We start from the raw sequence: 16,508 nt of genomic DNA, 5'->3' as shown, positions 1-16,508 counted from the left end.
ATTGCAGGGGCTTTACGGTCTTCACTGTTTTCACTGCATCGTGTTTAGGTTGTTGAGGAGGTGAGCAGCAACATGCATTCCCGAGCTTCACCATGGAATTCACCAACGATGCCAGGGGCTGAGACTAAATGTGCCTCAAGCAAGGTGAGTCTATCAATATGCCACTTACTGCTTCCCCAGAGACACTAAATATCTGGGACTAAATGCCAGCATGGACTGGTTGGGCCCAATGGCCTTTTCTGCACTGTAGATGCAATGTACAGAGCTCATCTGCCAGCATCTAGTCAGAACTAGAAAGGGAAGAAAAGAGAAAGCCCATTACAGGACTAACCAGTACCAAGGAAGGTGAGAAGAACAAGGGAAAAGGGCACAGGTCAGATGGGTATATTGCCAACACGAAGAGCAACTTGTGAGGTTAATGTAAATACGAATACAAGTTCCTCCCATGCTTGAAGTTGATCGGAATGAAACCAGTTTCTGCCCCGGTATTTAAATTCCCCTCTTTAATATTTGATTTGTGAAATGTTGATATATCCCTGGTCTGTAAAGCAATGAGAGTGCTTTGTTGATGCCTGTGTATCCATATGCTTTCATGCAGTCAATGTTGAGGGGTAGTCGAGGCTCAGACTTGGAGAGATCCACAGGTGAAATGGTCACTGACAGCCCAGCCACCCGAGACACAGGTGAGGCCTTGTTCTGCAATCCCCAACCTCTAAAGATTTATTATTGTGTCAAACTAGTCTTCTTCAATAACATTCATTCCGCTTCAGACTCTCAGCTGAGCTCAGTTGCTACCCTCTGTCCTCTAAGTCAGGTGCTCTTAAAGTGTGGTCTGCGAACCACAAGTGGTCCGCTAGGGTCCTCCTAGATAGTCCGCGGGCTCATCCAAAAGACGAGTCACTGACACGCAACGCCATGGCTGAGGCTAAATGAGAGAACAGGCCAGAAGCATTATTTCCACCATTCACGCAAAGTCACATAGCTGGACTGGCTCCTGTGTACACAGCATGAGTCGTAATAAGTGTAAGCAGCCACAATGTAGTTTTATAAGCAAGATTTTGTTTGATTAATATTAGTTTCTCAGAAGAAATACTTTTAGAACCTATTAGAATGTTTCAAATATACATGTTCTCTTGTACTGATGTCTATAATATGAGTATGTCTATACTTTGGTTTTCTGGCATGAATTATTAATTTATGACAGCTAGTTAGGGGTAGGCGGTGGCATAGTGCTATTGTCACTGGCCAAGTGTTCCAGAAACCCAGGGTTAACCTCTAGGGACCTGGGTTCCAATCCCACCACGGCAGATAGTGAAATTTGAATTCAATTAAAAGTCTGATGATGAACACAAAACCATTGCCGATTGTTGTAAAAACACATCTGGCTCACTAATGTCCTCAAGGAAAGGAAATCTGCCATCCTTACCTGGTCTGGCCTACATGTGACTCCAGACCCACAGGCTCATAGAAATTCCCTCTGAACAAGGGTATTTAGGGATGGGCAATAAATGCTGGCCTAGTGACGCCAACATCCCATGAATGAATAAAAAAAATGAATGTACATAAATGCATTATATTTAATAGGGGAGGAAAGCAGGTTTATGGTTTCCATAAGTTCCCATGAACTCTGAGGAGGTTTTAGTTACGATGGCAACTACGACTGGTAGTTGGTCCACGGGGTATTTTGCCCCAACTTCGTGGCATACGGCTGAAAAACATTGAGAACCAGAGATCGAAGTCAGAAGGTTGTATGTTCAATCCCTCGATGATTGTGGACACAAAATCTATCGCAACACATTGGGTACTGATGAAGGGCAGAGTCATTGTCCAGGCCTCACTTGCCTGTTCCAGTTAATGTTAAAGATTCATTGGCTGTAAAGTGCTTTTGGACATCATGAGGCAGTGACTCGGTGCTATAGCAATACAAGTTTTTCTATTATTGGAAAAGAACAGAGAATTCTCCTAGTTTCTCGATTTAAAAAAAACAGTTGACTGGTCATTTATTCATTCCAATTCGTAGGATCTTGCTGTGTGCAAATTTGCTGTTGCATTTGCCGACAAAGCAAGTGACTATAATTGACAAGTGGTTAACTATTGGCTGTGGAATGTCCTGGAGATGTGAGAGGCACTTCATATAAAAGTAATCGTGCGCTGAGGTCCAAATTTCAATCCTCAGTACTCTCACCTCAGAGTCAGAAGGGTGCGGATCTGAGTCCCACTCCAGAGACTTGAGCACAAAAATCTAAGCAGACACTTCGCTGCAGTACTGAGGGAGAGCTGCGTTGCCGGGATGACGGCTTTCGAGACATTAAACTCCAGGCCTCTGTCTGCCCTTGTAGGCTAATGTACGAGGTCCAATGGCAATAATATTTATCCTTCAACCAACATCACAAAAACGGCTTATCTGATCAGTATCGCCTTGCTGTTTGTGGGAACTTACTGTGGATACTGTGCTTCCTACATTACAGCATTGAATACACGTTAGAAGTATTTCATTGGCTTTAAAGCGCTTTGGGACAACTGTGAAAGGTGCCAAATAAGTGCGAGTGATTCACACATGGCATAGAGATTAAAAGTAGCAGGTCTGTCAGTCCCCTGTGCGCTGTATAATGTGTGATGTAGGGATACCAATAACAGTCAGGTCAGGAAATCAGCTGAAAGCTGGAAAGGAGTTTGCTGCTGGTTCTTTTGTTATTTTTTTTTTGACCAACATTATTTTTACATGGGCTGCTGCAGTCTCTTTCTGTATTCATTACTAGTTATTCCACATTTCTGTACCACTTTCCAAAGTTTGACTGGGGGCTCTGGGCTTCTGAGGTAGTTCAGTATTGAAGGTAGGGAAGCGCAGGTATGGGGGTGAGAACAGTAATTAGGAATGTCATCCAACACTGACGCCCCTCTGTCTGATCTGCCAGGTTATCTGAAGGTGCTTGTGAACAGCCACTGGCAGACCCTGTGGTGTCACGTTGAGGACCGAGTGCTGCTGATGTACAAAGATGTCGGCAGGGCCGGGAGGTTGCACTACTCTGTGGACCTGCAAGGCTGCGAGGTCAGGACACAGGCAGACGCCGCACACAAGTACAGGCTCATTGTCTCGCACCAGCACAAGGATCTGGCAGTGCTGCAGGTAAGCTGCGCCTGAGCTTGAATAGCTTCTTAGGTCTGGTTTCACTGGCGTGTGGAGCAATCCAAGACCTCACCCATTAGCCTGATCCTTACTGAACTGCAGAGCTGGTCGCTGTGTAGTCATTGACAGCAGGCGGTGAGGCCAGACTCTTATCACCCACTTTCTCCCCCCATTCTTAGAGCAGCTCTTCAATGGCCAAGTATTGGGGTGTAGTCTGTCGAAGGGTCATGAGGACTCGAAACGTCAACTCTTTTCTTCTCCGCCGATGCTGCCAGACCTGCTGAGTTTTTCCAGGTAATTCTGTTTTTGTACTGGGGTGTAATGCTGTTTTGACAGGGTGGGCTGTGTTGGGCTGGATTGTGAAGCTCACATAAGCGTCTTCCCATAGACTAGCTCACCTGAGGACAGGGATCGATGGCTCAGCCTCCTGCAGGCACGATGTGGAACAGACACAGAGTCAGCTCATCTCTACGAAGAGACTGTCCTGCAGACTGGAACTGAGACAGATCCAAGAGATGGAAACCAAGTCAGGTCAGAGAACCCTTGCTAATCTCCGCGCAGATCGCTGCTCGCTCCTGGTACTGATTGTTGTATTTTCTTCCCAATTTCTGGGTGTAGTATTTTAGCCCCTTTCCTCTGACCTGGCACTTGCAGCAGGACATGAGGGGCAGGGACGACCTCTGTCCCTGTAACTAAAAACCACCCTGGTATTCATGTACTCTGATTTGTGCTCAGCCCTGGGGAGGATCTGTGCAGCCTCTAATGAGATCAGGTGCAGAGAGTGGGTATGCTGCATTTAAATTTACAAAATGCAAAAAATTCAGACACTTGTTGACTAAATTCTAAGTTTTGTTCACAGAGCAATACTAACATTCAGAATTAATGCCAATACAAAGATAGGCAGCAATGTAAGCGGTGCTGACAGAAGCATAAAACCAATAGATGAAGTGAATGGGAAGAACTGTGGCAAATGGATTTCAAGTTAGGCAGGCGTGTGATCTACTTTGGATCTAAAAGTGGATAAGACTGGTTAATTTCCAAATGGCGAGAAGCCAGAAACAGTGGAGGTCCAAAGAGACTTGAGGGTCCAGGCACATATCATTAAAATATTATGAACGTGTACAGAAAAGCATCAAAAAGGTTCATGGGATGTTATAGCTAGAGGATTAGAATACAAAGGGATAGCAGTCATTCTTTACAAACCTTGGTTAGACCACCTGTGGGGGTGGTTCTGGGCACCACACCTTAGGAAGGATAAATTGCCCTTGGAGGGAGTGCAGCGTAGATTTACCGGAATGTTACCTGCACTCCAAGGGTTCAATTACAAGGAGAAATTACACAAATTGGGGCTGGATTCCCTAGAATTTAGGAGATTAAGGGGTGATTTGATCAAAGTTTTCAAGAGAGGGGAACTGATAAGACATGGGGAGAGAAAAACTATTTCTTCATGTTGGCAAATCTAGGACCAAAGGTCTAATGAGACAGGCCCTTCAGGAGTGAAATTAGGAAACACTGCTACATGCAAAGGATGGTACAAGTTTGGAACTCCACAAATGGCAGTTGATATTAGATCAATTGTAGATTGACTGATAGATTTTTGTTATCCATAGGAATGAAGGAATATGGAGTAAGGGTGGGGATATGGACTGACCTCCTTGAATGGAAGAACAAGATCAAGGGGCAGAATGGCCTCCTCCCTTCTTCATTGGGACATGAGATCAGAAGATCCAGAACTAAATGTTTGAATTTGACAATTTCCTATTAAACAGTTCCCAGGATCATGTGGTGACTGATTACCACCTGCTCCTCAGTGCCATCTCCTTACTGGGCACACTGAGGGGGTTAATACAGGCTTGGGATTAGAGTTAAGAGCCTCCACAGTCTCCTTGCCGAGTTCAGACTCTGCAACACCATCTGGCTGATGATGATGTGAGTGTAAATGAAATGTGTTGGAATGATGAGGCATGAGGAGATGCTGGGCAAAATTGACTTTGCCATCTTCCCTCAGTGAGATACTTTAATTATTTTCAGTGGTTTGCTCCAACGAAGAATCACTACTCCCAACACATACATGGATGATCCATTTGGCCACGTGTCCAGCATACAGACCACCCCAGAGGATGGAGGCACCAGGGCCACACGGCAGACGGTAGGCCTGAAAACAATGACATTAGCACTTTACAGGGATGGTCGTGGTCTTGCTATGGAGAAATGGGGGCGTAGTGCCTATCTTACTGGATTAGTAATCTCACCAGAGCAGTTTGAGAATTTGAATTCAGTGATTTTCTGAAAAGAAAGTCTGGAAATAAAGTTACTGGTCTCAGTGAAAGTGACCATGAAGCTATGGAATTATCATTAAAAACCCAACTGATTCTTTAGAGAAGGAAAACTTCTGTCCTTACCCAGTCCCACACTACATGGTTGACTTTTCAAGGTCCTCTGAAAGGGCCTAGTAAGCCATTCAGTTGTGTAAACTTAGGATGGGCAATAAATGAATAAAGGTCTTGCTAGTGAAGCTCATATCCCAAGGATGAATTTTTTAAAACTTTGAGTTTTTTTTTTACATTACCCTCCTTACAGTGCCTAAAGTGGGAACACACTGGGAAATCAGGGGCACAAGACCACCTCCTGGGGAACTCTCAGGAACCGCACAGTGGAGCACCCGTGTTTTGCCCCGCCTGCAATGTCCTTGCGCCCATTCTCACCTGAAGATTAGATTCTTACTCCACCTTCTTCCTAAGCATTGGTAACACCTAAATCTAATACAGTGATGAAGGGCCCATTCTGTGGTTAAACAGAAACAGCAACATGGAGACACTGGGTGGGCGGAGTTGCATTTCACATAAGATGGAAGACTTCCTTTAATTCCCCCTTACACCAAGTTCCAGAGGCGGCCAATTTAAGGAACAGAAACCACTAAGGAGTGGAGTTTTCCTGACTGGTAAATCCATTACTCTCAGATGCGATTAAACTAGGTCTCACCTCTCCTTGGCTCACTATGAGCGACATTGCCAGTTCTGACTCCCCAGTATAGAGCAGATCATCAGAAACGAGTGGCATTCTCTCTGTTTACTTCCAGCAGAGGGTCGATTTGCCAAGCCATGAAGTGGTGAACGGAGAGTGCACAGCGCTTCCAGAGAGGGACCAACACAGCAATACAAACAACAATAACACAGCAAGATACAACACGCTACCAAGTGGTAAGTGTTGGCTGGGCTTACTCCCTACCTTCTTCCTTCACCTGTCCCAGTGACACTGTCCCATGGCCTGTTTAGGCTAGTATTAAACTGACCATTAAGATGGCCATTAAATTCCATGTAACAGAAGGGGGATGGTAATCTAGTGGTAATATTACTGAATTAGTAATCCAAAGGCCTGGATGAATGATCTAGAGACACAAGTTCGAATCCCACCATGGCAGCTGGGAGAAGTTAAATCCAAAATTAATTAATAAATCTGGAATAAAATGCTAGTCTCATTAATAACGATCATGAAACTACCGGGTTGTCATAAAAACCCATCTAGTTCACTAATGTCCTTCAGGGCAAGAAATCTACCAAACTTACCAGGTCTGTCTGACATGTGACTCCAGATCCACAGCAATGTGGTTGACTCCAAACTACCCTCTGAAATGGCCGAGCAAGCTACTCAGTTGCATCAAACTGCTACGGAGAAAAACACCGTGGGCCTACCCACACCACCTGGACTGCAGCAGTTCAAGGAGGCAGCTCACCACCACCTTCTCAAGGACACTTAGGGATGGGCAACTAATGCTGGTCTCGTCAGCAATGCTCAGGTCCAGATGAACGGATAAAGCAGGGCCTGGGGTGAATTACCAGCACCCAGTCATAAGCAGTGCGATGCAATGATTTATCAGGACAGCACTTGAACATAAAAGCAAAAAACTGCGGATGCTGGAAATCCAAAACAAAAACAAAAATAAGAATACCTGGAAAAACTCAGCAAGGTCTGACAGCATCTGTGGAGAGGAATACAGTTAACATTTCGAGTCCGTATGACTCTTCAACAGTACTAAGGAAAAATAGAAGGGAGGTGAAATATAAGCTGGTTTAGGGGGGTGGGGGTGGTGTGGGACAGGTAGAGCTGAATAGAGGGCCAGTGATAGGTGGAGACTGCCAAAAGATGTCATAGACAAAAGGACAAAGAGGTGTTGAAGGTGGTGATATTGGCTAAGAAATGTACTAATAGGTGACATTAAAGGTAGAAAGCAGGACAAGCAAGGTACAGATAGCCCTAGTTAGGGGTGAGGTGGGGGGAAGGGATCAAAATAGGCTAAAAGTTAGAGATAAAACAATGCATGGCAATACATTTAAAAATAATGGAAATAGGTGGGAAAAGAAAAATCTATATAAATTATTGGGAAAAAGGGGGATCAGAAAGGGGGTGGGGATGGAGGAGAGAGTTCCTGTCACCTATTAGCACATTCCTCAGCTAATATCACCACCTTCAACACCTCTTTGTCCTTTTGTCTATGTCATCTTTTGGCAATCTCCACCTATCACTGGCCCTCTATCCAGCTCTTCTTGCCCAACATCCCCCCCCCCCAAACCAGCTTATATTTCACCACATTTCTATTTTTCCTTAGTTCTGTTGAAGAGTCATACGGACTCGAAACATTAACTGTGCTCCTCTCCGCAGATGCTGTCAGACCTGCTGAGTTTTTCCAGCTATCTTTATTTTTGTTTTGGTCCAGCACTTGAACATGGTTGTTTTCAGACGCTTTCTGTGTCACCGTTAACATGGGGACCATTAGGTGAGGAAGTAAGTGCTGGAGGAGGTTCCACTACACGACTGTGTTTGTTGCTATACAACATATACATTTTAAACTCCCAGTTACCTGGACCAGATGAATGCAGAGGCTGAACGCACCACTGTAGCTTGCAAGTGATATAACCAACCTGAAGGGGGTGATTGAGAGGTGAATCAGCAGGGAAGGGAAACTCGCAGGGTGAAACACTTTCAATTTTTGCACTGTTTCCCTGGCAGCATTTCCTCAAAGCAGCTTTTTAAAATCTTGGAGTGACTTTGAAATCAAAACATGTGGAGCTGAAAAGGAGCCTGTTAGAAACCAAGCCACGCAGACAGACAAGAAGGATTTCAAAGAAGCAATGGATTCCGTGTCTGGTAAGCAGAAGGTGCAACATTCAGTTGCAGGGTTTGTATGAATTGTCAATGTGCTCTCTTATTCTGATTGCCACACTTGGTGATGGAGGAGTAAAGTGGGTCAGGCAAATTTAGAATTGGCATTCAAAGTGAGCACAGGTTAGAGATAGTGGTCCAACGCGAGTGGCAATTCTTCTGAGCTGGGCTTCCCTCACTCCGGCTCCTTGCTGGGAGCCTTGTATCCCAACAGCAACAACAACAACTTGCATTTATGTACCATCTTTAACGTTGTAAGGCATCCCAAGGTGCTTCACAGAAGTGATTATCCAAATCTGAGCCACATAAGGAGACAGCAAAAGCTGGGTCACAGAGGTGGGTTTTCAGGAGTATTTTAAAGGGGGAAAGAGAGGAGGAGAGGTTTAGGGAAGGAATTCCAGAGCTTGGGACCCAGGCCGTTGGAGGCACAGCCACCAATGGTAGAACAATTAAAATTGGTGATGCGTGAGAAGCCAGAATTAGAGCAGCACAGAGATCTCAGGGGGTTGTGGTGGTGGTGGTGGTGGTGGTGGTGGTGGTGGTGGTGGTGGTGGTGGTGGTGGTGGTGGGGGGGGGAAGGTGGTTGACGTCATGGAGAGATTTGAAAACAAGTAAGGGATTTTAAAATTGAGGCATTGCTTAACCAGGTGTCGGTCAGCGAGCACAGGAGTGGTGGGTGAACAGGACTTGATGTGAGTTGGGATACAGGCAGCAGAGTTTTGGATGAACTCAAATTTAAGGAGGGTGGAAGATGGGATGCTGGCCAGGAGAGCCTTGGAATAGTCAAGTCTGGATGCAAGGATGAGGGTTTCAGGAGGTGAGCTGAGTCCAGAGTTGGCTGATGTTACTGAGGTGGTCTTAGTGACACCATGAATGAGAGTTCATTTCGGGGTCAGATATGGCACCAAGGTTGAGAACAGTCTCAGTTACCAGGTAAAGGGACGGAATTGGTGGCTAAGAAACAGAGTTTGTGGTGGAGACTGAAGACAGTCAGTCTTTCCAATAATTAGTTGGAGAAAATTTCTGCCCATCCAATACTAGATGTCAGACAAGCAGTCTGACAAAAACAGAAATACCTGGAAAAACTTAGCATGTCTGACAGCATCAGCGGAGAAGAACAAAGTTGACGTTTCGAGTCCTCATGACCCTTCAACAGAACTAAGTAGAAATAGGAGAGGGATGAAATATAAGCTGGTTTGGAGTGGGGGGAAGAAGGGGGGTGGGGGTTGTTGGGACAAGCAAGCAGTGATAGGAGGAGATAACCAAAAGATGTCACAGACAAAAGAACAAAGAGGTGTTGAAGGTGGTGATATTTTTTAAAATAATGTGCTAATTAAGATTGGAGAGCAGGACGAGCAAGGTAGCTCTAGTGGGGGTGGGGTGAAATAAACCATGGGTGGCATACGTTTAAAAATAATGGAAATAGGTGGGAAAAGAAAAATCTATATAAATTATTGGAAAAAACAAAAGGGAGGGGGAAGAAACGGAAAGGGGGTGGGGATGGAGTTCAAGATCTAAAGTTGTTGAACTCAGAGGCAGTGGATGGGGTGGAGAGAGGTGATGGTGGTGGTTATTAGTGTACATGTGAAAACTGTTTTCTCAGATGAGGTCACCGAGGGGCAGCGTGTAGATGAGAAACAGGTCCCTGAGTTATGTTTCCCTCAGGGTGGCCTCTTGCTGTTATATCCCAGTCATTAATCTGCATTCCTTTCAGCTCCCTGGAGCATTGCTAGAAGGCTCTTCCAGTGTTTGAGCCTAGATGATGAGTGTCAGCAAGCAGTTTCACATCTTGTTATTTGAATTTGACCCCATCACATTGAGGCCATTTTTAAACACGTTGATCTAGTTTGTGTTCGCTGCTGTCCTTTTGCTTCCAAGGGGCCGTGGGAGCGTGTTAACTTTGTGTGTGTCCCTGTAACCCCGTGCTGTGTTTGTTCTTGGCTGCAGAGAGAAGGACATTGCCAAGGCTGGAGGAGAAGATCCGTCGCCTCGAGCAGGCAGTGTACCGAGCTAAAGAGAGGGTGAAGTCAGGCTCCGAACTTAACCTGCTCTCCCTCAGCAAGACCTTCAAGCGGGCATCCTGTGGGCAATCACTGGCGCTGTTTTCCTCAAACTCAGAAACCACGAACCCTGAGGTGTGTTTGAGTTGCTTTAAGGTTGTAAGAGAGGCCTTCTCCCTTTGAATGCTGTGTGCTGCACATTATGCCAATGTTGCTGCCTGCCCCAGCAACAGCATTTGTTAGAACACCTTGCACAATTTCAGGGTCATCCCAAAGCACTTTGCAGCCACTGAAGTGTAGTCACTGATGCAGGGAAATGCCAATTTACGCACAGCAAGCTCCCACAAACAACAATGAAATAAGTGTTCAAGGATTGGCTGAGGGATAAATATCGGCCGGGGTACTGCAGAGGAAATCCCAGCTCTACTAATAGTGCTGAGCAATCTTTCATATCCACCTGAGAGGGCAGATCCAGCCTTGGTTTAATGTCCCATCCAAAAGACAGCACCTCCAACAGTATTTCCTCACCTGCTATGGGAGTGTCAGCCTGGATAGAGGGCTCAGGTCTCTGGATTGGGACTCGAACCCACAACCTGCTAACTCCGAGATAAGAGAGCCACCCACTTAGTAAAAACAGACACCATGAGGACCAGCTTGAACTTTTTGAAGTTCAGATATCAATAAGGGCTGGGATCCTATCTCAGCTGAGACTCCAGTATCAATCCATTTACGTTGTTTGCACCCAGAGAGTAGATGACTGTGAATGGTGACTCCGGATGATATCATAGCTCAGCAGCAACATTTTCATTGTACCTCAGGGTGAAGGGGGCTGGTGGTTAGTCAGTCGTGTCAGTGATATCAGTAAGATGGACTCTCAGCTGCAAAAAGTCTGAGGTCTCAGGCAGCTGTCAAAACTGGTGGGCTGGACAGCAGTCAGTACAGAAAGCAGGGCGGTGCAGTTGAAATTCCAAAATGCTTCTCTATTAGTCTGAGGAATGTGTGAACCCTGCTTTGCCTCGTGCTGTGAGTTCAGTCTAACCCAATTGCCTCAAACAGAGAATCAGGGCAGAGGCACTAACTTTACACTCACACGTTTTGCAACTTAGGCAGATACTTGTTGTGGTTTGAAGCGCTTGCCACTTGACAAATACTCCCATCTCATTCCTCCATCCACACATCACCTTTCCCCATCTGAGTCCACGTCTAGAACTCTCCCAGTACAAAATTCCCACTCTCAACCTTTAGGATGTTTCAATCCTTTCTCACCTGTTCAGATCTGGACTACATCTGACCACGCGCCAGGTTGTTTTGTTTTCGGAAGATGAGGCTGTTACATCTCACGGCAGGGTCAGCCATGCCTCAGTGGGTAGCACTCTCGCCTCTGGGTCAGAAAGTCTTGTGTTCAAGTCGCACTGCAGAGACTTGAGCACCAAATTCAGGTTGACACTCCAATGCAGTACTGAGGGAGTGCTGCAGTATTGGTGGTGTCTTCTTTCGAGTGAGATGTTAAACTGAGGCCCCGTTTCCCTCCCTTGGATATGTAAGAGATCCCAAGGAAGTATGTGAAGAAGAGCAAGTGAGTTCTCCCTGGTATCCCAACCAATATTTATCACTCATCACTAAATGGTCACTTATCTCATTGTTATTTGTGGGATCTTTACAAGTGGGGCCTCTCTGCTTTCAACCTTGCTGATATCGAGCAATGGAGACCACGGTCCTTCAACTGGCTTTCTTAATTCAGGCTAAATGCAAGATATGTCTCATGTGGCAACAATATGATCCAGTGCTCTCCCTCATTTTGGATCTGAACTCCACTTGTTCAAATGCAGCTGGGATCTGAAAGAATAAGCAAATTGAGGCAAAAAAAAACTGGCAACTTTTCTCCAAAAACAAATGTAGTTTTTGCATTTCTTTTGCGATCCTCATTTACACCCGACTTCGAGTGGGCCCTGATTCAGAATTGCGTTTCACGGGATCTGATCATTTTTGAGCTCTGATTGGGCTCAAACTGTCCATTTCTGCCAGTCTGCTTGAGTCAAATTCGAAGTCGTTGATTATTTTCAATTTGATTGACAGGTTCCGATTGTGAGCCCAATCCTAAGACGCACAGCCTCGGCCAAAAGCTGTCTGAGAAGGACCCCATCTGTCACCGTAGTCGAAAAGGGCAGAGTGCTTCAGAAAACGAAGGTATGCATCACCCACCTTTTGGAAGTCTTTCTTTGTTCGTCGATCAATTATTCGGAGATGCTCCGAGCAGTAACAGAATGTTGGATACAGTCAGCAGGTCAGGCAGCATCTGTGGAGAGAGAAGCCGAGTTAAGGCTTCAGGCCAGGCCTTCTGCCAGAATGGTGACTGTTCAGAGACTGTGGCCCACAGTCCGTTTCATGGTCTTTCTTGTGATTTGTGCTAAAACTTGGCCAAACGTTTGAGGATTAGCGATTTTGTTTTCGGAAGATGAGGCTGTTACATCTCACGGCAGGGTCAGCCATGCCTCAGTGGGTAGCACTCTCGCCTCTGGGTCAGAAAGTCTTGGGTTCAAGTCGCACTGCAGAGACTTGAGCACCAAATTCAGGTTGACACTCCAATGCAGTACTGAGGGAGTGCTGCAGTATTGGTGGTGCCTTCTTTCGAGTGAGATGTTAAACTGAGGCCCCGTTTCCCTCTCTTGGATATGTAAGAGATCCCAAGGAAGTATGTGAAGAAGAGCAAGTGAGTTCTCCCTGGTATCCCAACCAATATTTATCACTCATCACTAAATGGTCACTTATCTCATTGTTATTTGTGGGATCTTTACAAGTGGGGCCTCTCTGCTTTCAACCTTGCTGATATCGAGCAATGGAGACCACGGTCCTTCAACTGGGTTTCTTAATTCAGGCTAAATGCAAGATATGTCTTGTTGGGTGGGTTTAGTGTGCTCCTTGGGTCCTCACCTTCTCAGTCAAACTCAGCAGGAGAGCAAAGTCATAGCTGGCCCTGATACAGCTTGCTGCCCTTACTGACATGATTCTTTTCCTTTACAGGAGTGGGAAATGAAGTCGTCAGTCTAATCAAACATTAAAGAAGACGCATGTCCTCATCTAAGAACTGTCTCCATGTGAATATGCCCTGTTTGGAGGGCACTGTAAATATTGGAATCAGCATGTTGATCATGCAAAAAATACTGGATTCGCTCTTGGTCTCTGACTCTTAAAGGAGGGTGACTCCCATACTGAACCTGGTCTCCATTACACTCTGCGAGCTACACCAAGGGTGACTTGTAATAAGATGCACAAGTATGCCAGAATCCAACTCTAATCTCACTGGGGAGGTGGAATCTCCAAAAGCCTATTTTATCATCACTTTTGTTCCAGACGTCTGTCTATACTTATCATGCAAGCTAACCTTATAAGCACAACATGGTGGCAAGTTTATTTTCTAAATCAGGTTTTTTTTTTACATTTTCCCTCAGCCCCACCCCCACCCCCCACCTGCCGAGATAGATCACTCTCCGACCCAGCAGCAACAAGACCATGGCAATCACAGCTGTTACTAACCTTCAGGTCAATTCTGGAGCCTCTTTGCCAAACGGGAGGTGACAAATTGATCATTTATTCAATGCACAAATTTCTAAAGCATACAGTGCACAGTGGTGATGCCGCCTGCACTAAGGGTTAACGCACTCTCCCATCTCCATCATCCTCTGCCAAGGGGCTTTTTACTAAATCTAAGCCTATCTGGAATTAACAGAAACAAGGCTGAGATTCCCCAGGGTCGAGTTGGTGACGACCTGATATAAACATGCCTGACAAACACTTACTTCCTTAACAGCTGTTGTGCGCTAACTGACAAAACAAAGCAGCAGATAATCCACAATTCTGTCTTTCCAATCTATCCATTAATTGGTGCTGAGATAGCTGATTGCAGCCACAACAGCAGTAGAGGTGTTTACAGCCAGCTTTCGAGCCAGTGGGTGAGCAGTGAGCCAGGCTTCCCAATCCTGAATTCTAGTCAACGACCAGTACTGAAATGGTCTCGGGGTCAGGTGAGCTCAAGGTTGCTTTGGAAGACAACTGCAATCTGCATAACCGATTGACACTGGCTGCTTTCACTGCCACCAGGAGATGGGAGTTTGGGGTGAGGTGCCAAAGAGTGTGCTGGTTACAGATTGGTACCTGGCACAACTCATTCATTGCCTTTAGGACACCTGAGAGGGAGAAAAGGAACTGGTTTCAAAAATAATTAAAACACATATCAATCATATTGGAGCAAAATAACACTGTATAAATGTCACTGAGCAGCACCAATACTAACATGAAATTATCAGATTTGTACACCAGAATTTACTGATTCTTGACTCTGTATTACATTTGTTTATAATTCATACATGGCGAGTTTTCTTTTTTGCAATGATTTGTACCTTATGGTGGGTTGGAGATATTTATGGCATTGTAGACAAAAGCACTGATGAATTCAGGTTGTTTGGGCTTGACTTCCATCCCTCAGTACTGAGGGAGTGCTGCACTGTCAGAGGGTCAGTACTGAGGGAGTGCTGCACTGTCGGATGGTCAGTCCTGAGGGAGTACACACTGTCGGAAGGACAATGCTGAGGGAGTGCTGCGCTTTTGGAGGGTCATACTGATGGAGCACGGCACTGTCGGAGGGACAGTACTGAGGGAGTGCTGCACTGTCGGAGGGACAGTACCGAGGGAGTGCTGCACTGTCGGAGGGACAGTACTGAGGGAGTGCTGCACTGTTGGATGGTCAGTCCTGAGGGAGTACTACACTGTTGGAAGGACAGTGCTGAGGGAGTGCTGCGCTTTTGGAAGGTCAGTACGGAGAGAACATTGCACTGTCAGAGGATCAGTACTGAGGGAGTGCCGCACTGTCGGAGGATCAGTACCGAGGGAGCGCTACACGGTCAGAGGATCAGTACTGAGCGAGTGCTGCACTGTCAGAGGGTCAGAACTGAGAGAGTGCTGCACTGTTGGATGGTCAGTCCTGAGGGAGTATACACTGTCGGAAGGACAGTGCTGATGGAGTGCTGCGCTTTTGGAGGGTCATACTGATAGAGCACGGCACTGTCGGAGGGACAGTACTGAGGGAGTGCTGAACTGTTGGAGGGACAGTGCTGAGGGGAGCGCTACGCTGTTGGAGGATCAGTGCTGAGGGAGTGCTACGCTGTCAGCGGATCAGTACTGAGGGATCACAGCACTGTCGAAAGGACAGTACTGAGGAAGCCCTGCACTGTCAGGGGGTCAGTGCTGAGGGAGCCCTGCACTGTCAGAAGGACAGTACTGAGGGAGCCCTGCAATGTCAGAGGGTCAGTGCTGAGGGAGCCCTGCACTGTCAGAAGGACAGTACTGAGGGAACCCTGCACTGTCAGAGGGTCAGTGCTGAGGGAGCCCTGCACTGTCAGAGGGTCAGTGCTGAGGGAGCCCTGCATTGTCAGAGGGTCAGTGCTGAGGGAGCCCTGCATTGTCAGAGGGTCAGTGCTGAGGGAGCCCTGCACTGTCAGATGGTCAGTGCTGAGGGGGTGCTGCACTGTCGGAGGCACTTTCAAAAGGGACAGTACTGTCAGGAGGTCAGTACTAAGTGAGTGCTGCACTGTCAGGAGGTCAGTACTGAGGGAGTGCTGCATCGTCGAAGCGACTGTCTTTCCAATGAGACGTTCAACCAAGATCTCGGCTGTTGCCTCAGGTTGATGCAAAAGATCCAAGGGTAGTATTCTGAAGAAGTGCAGGGTCGTTCTGGAGTCTAGTTATCCCTCGACCCACATCATTAAAACACATTATCTGCTCATTATTGCATTGCAGTTTGTGGGACCTGACTGTGCACAGATTGGCTACCATTTTCATACATTATTATGCTGAGGACTTCAAAAAGTACTTCATTGGTACTTCAAAGCTCTTTGGGTCATTCTCAGATCATGAAAGACGATATATAAATGCAAATCTATTTTTCTTAGTTCATAAACTAGATTAGATCACCAATGACTGAAGATTGTGTCCAGTAAATAGCAGATCAATCCAGAATAGATTGTCCCAGGACTCATTGCTCACGTTGATTAGCAATAACATCAACAGAAAGGTCATAGGATCAGGATCAGTTCCAGATTGTGTACATGGGGCTTTTTGTCAGTGGGAATGACCTGGTCATTGCCCTCGAGATAGATAATCCCAACTCTGTTCCTACGCTCCTGCTCTCCTTGGTGGTCTCCCATGTTCCATCCACTATAAACTTG

At 46.2% G+C, this 16,508-nt stretch overlaps 1 protein-coding gene across 3 annotated transcripts in view; it reads left to right on the top strand.

Moving 5' to 3' along the window:
- The window catches only part of LOC121290187 (actin filament-associated protein 1-like), a 367,344-nt gene extending 352,724 nt beyond the window's left edge, over positions 1-14,620 (top strand). For 2 of the 3 annotated variants that reach the window (XM_041210444.1, XM_041210446.1), the window contains 10 exons: positions 49-144; positions 599-683; positions 2,916-3,127; positions 3,516-3,658; positions 5,159-5,276; positions 6,207-6,327; positions 8,135-8,272; positions 10,235-10,422; positions 12,364-12,474; positions 13,309-14,620. In XM_041210444.1, coding sequence (XP_041066378.1) covers positions 49-144; positions 599-683; positions 2,916-3,127; positions 3,516-3,658; positions 5,159-5,276; positions 6,207-6,327; positions 8,135-8,272; positions 10,235-10,422; positions 12,364-12,474; positions 13,309-13,335 — 1,239 coding nt within the window. In that variant the 3' untranslated portion in view covers positions 13,336-14,620. The remainder of the gene's footprint in view (positions 1-48; positions 145-598; positions 684-2,915; positions 3,128-3,515; positions 3,659-5,158; positions 5,277-6,206; positions 6,328-8,134; positions 8,273-10,234; positions 10,423-12,363; positions 12,475-13,308) is intronic. The other variant, XM_041210445.1, reaches the window with a different exon arrangement.
- The last annotated feature ends 1,888 nt before the right edge of the window (positions 14,621-16,508 follow it).

This window comes from Carcharodon carcharias, chromosome 17 (assembly GCF_017639515.1).
Source record: "Carcharodon carcharias isolate sCarCar2 chromosome 17, sCarCar2.pri, whole genome shotgun sequence".
Taxonomy (NCBI): domain Eukaryota; kingdom Metazoa; phylum Chordata; class Chondrichthyes; order Lamniformes; family Lamnidae; genus Carcharodon; species Carcharodon carcharias.
This window is presented reverse-complemented; position numbering and strand designations above follow the sequence as displayed.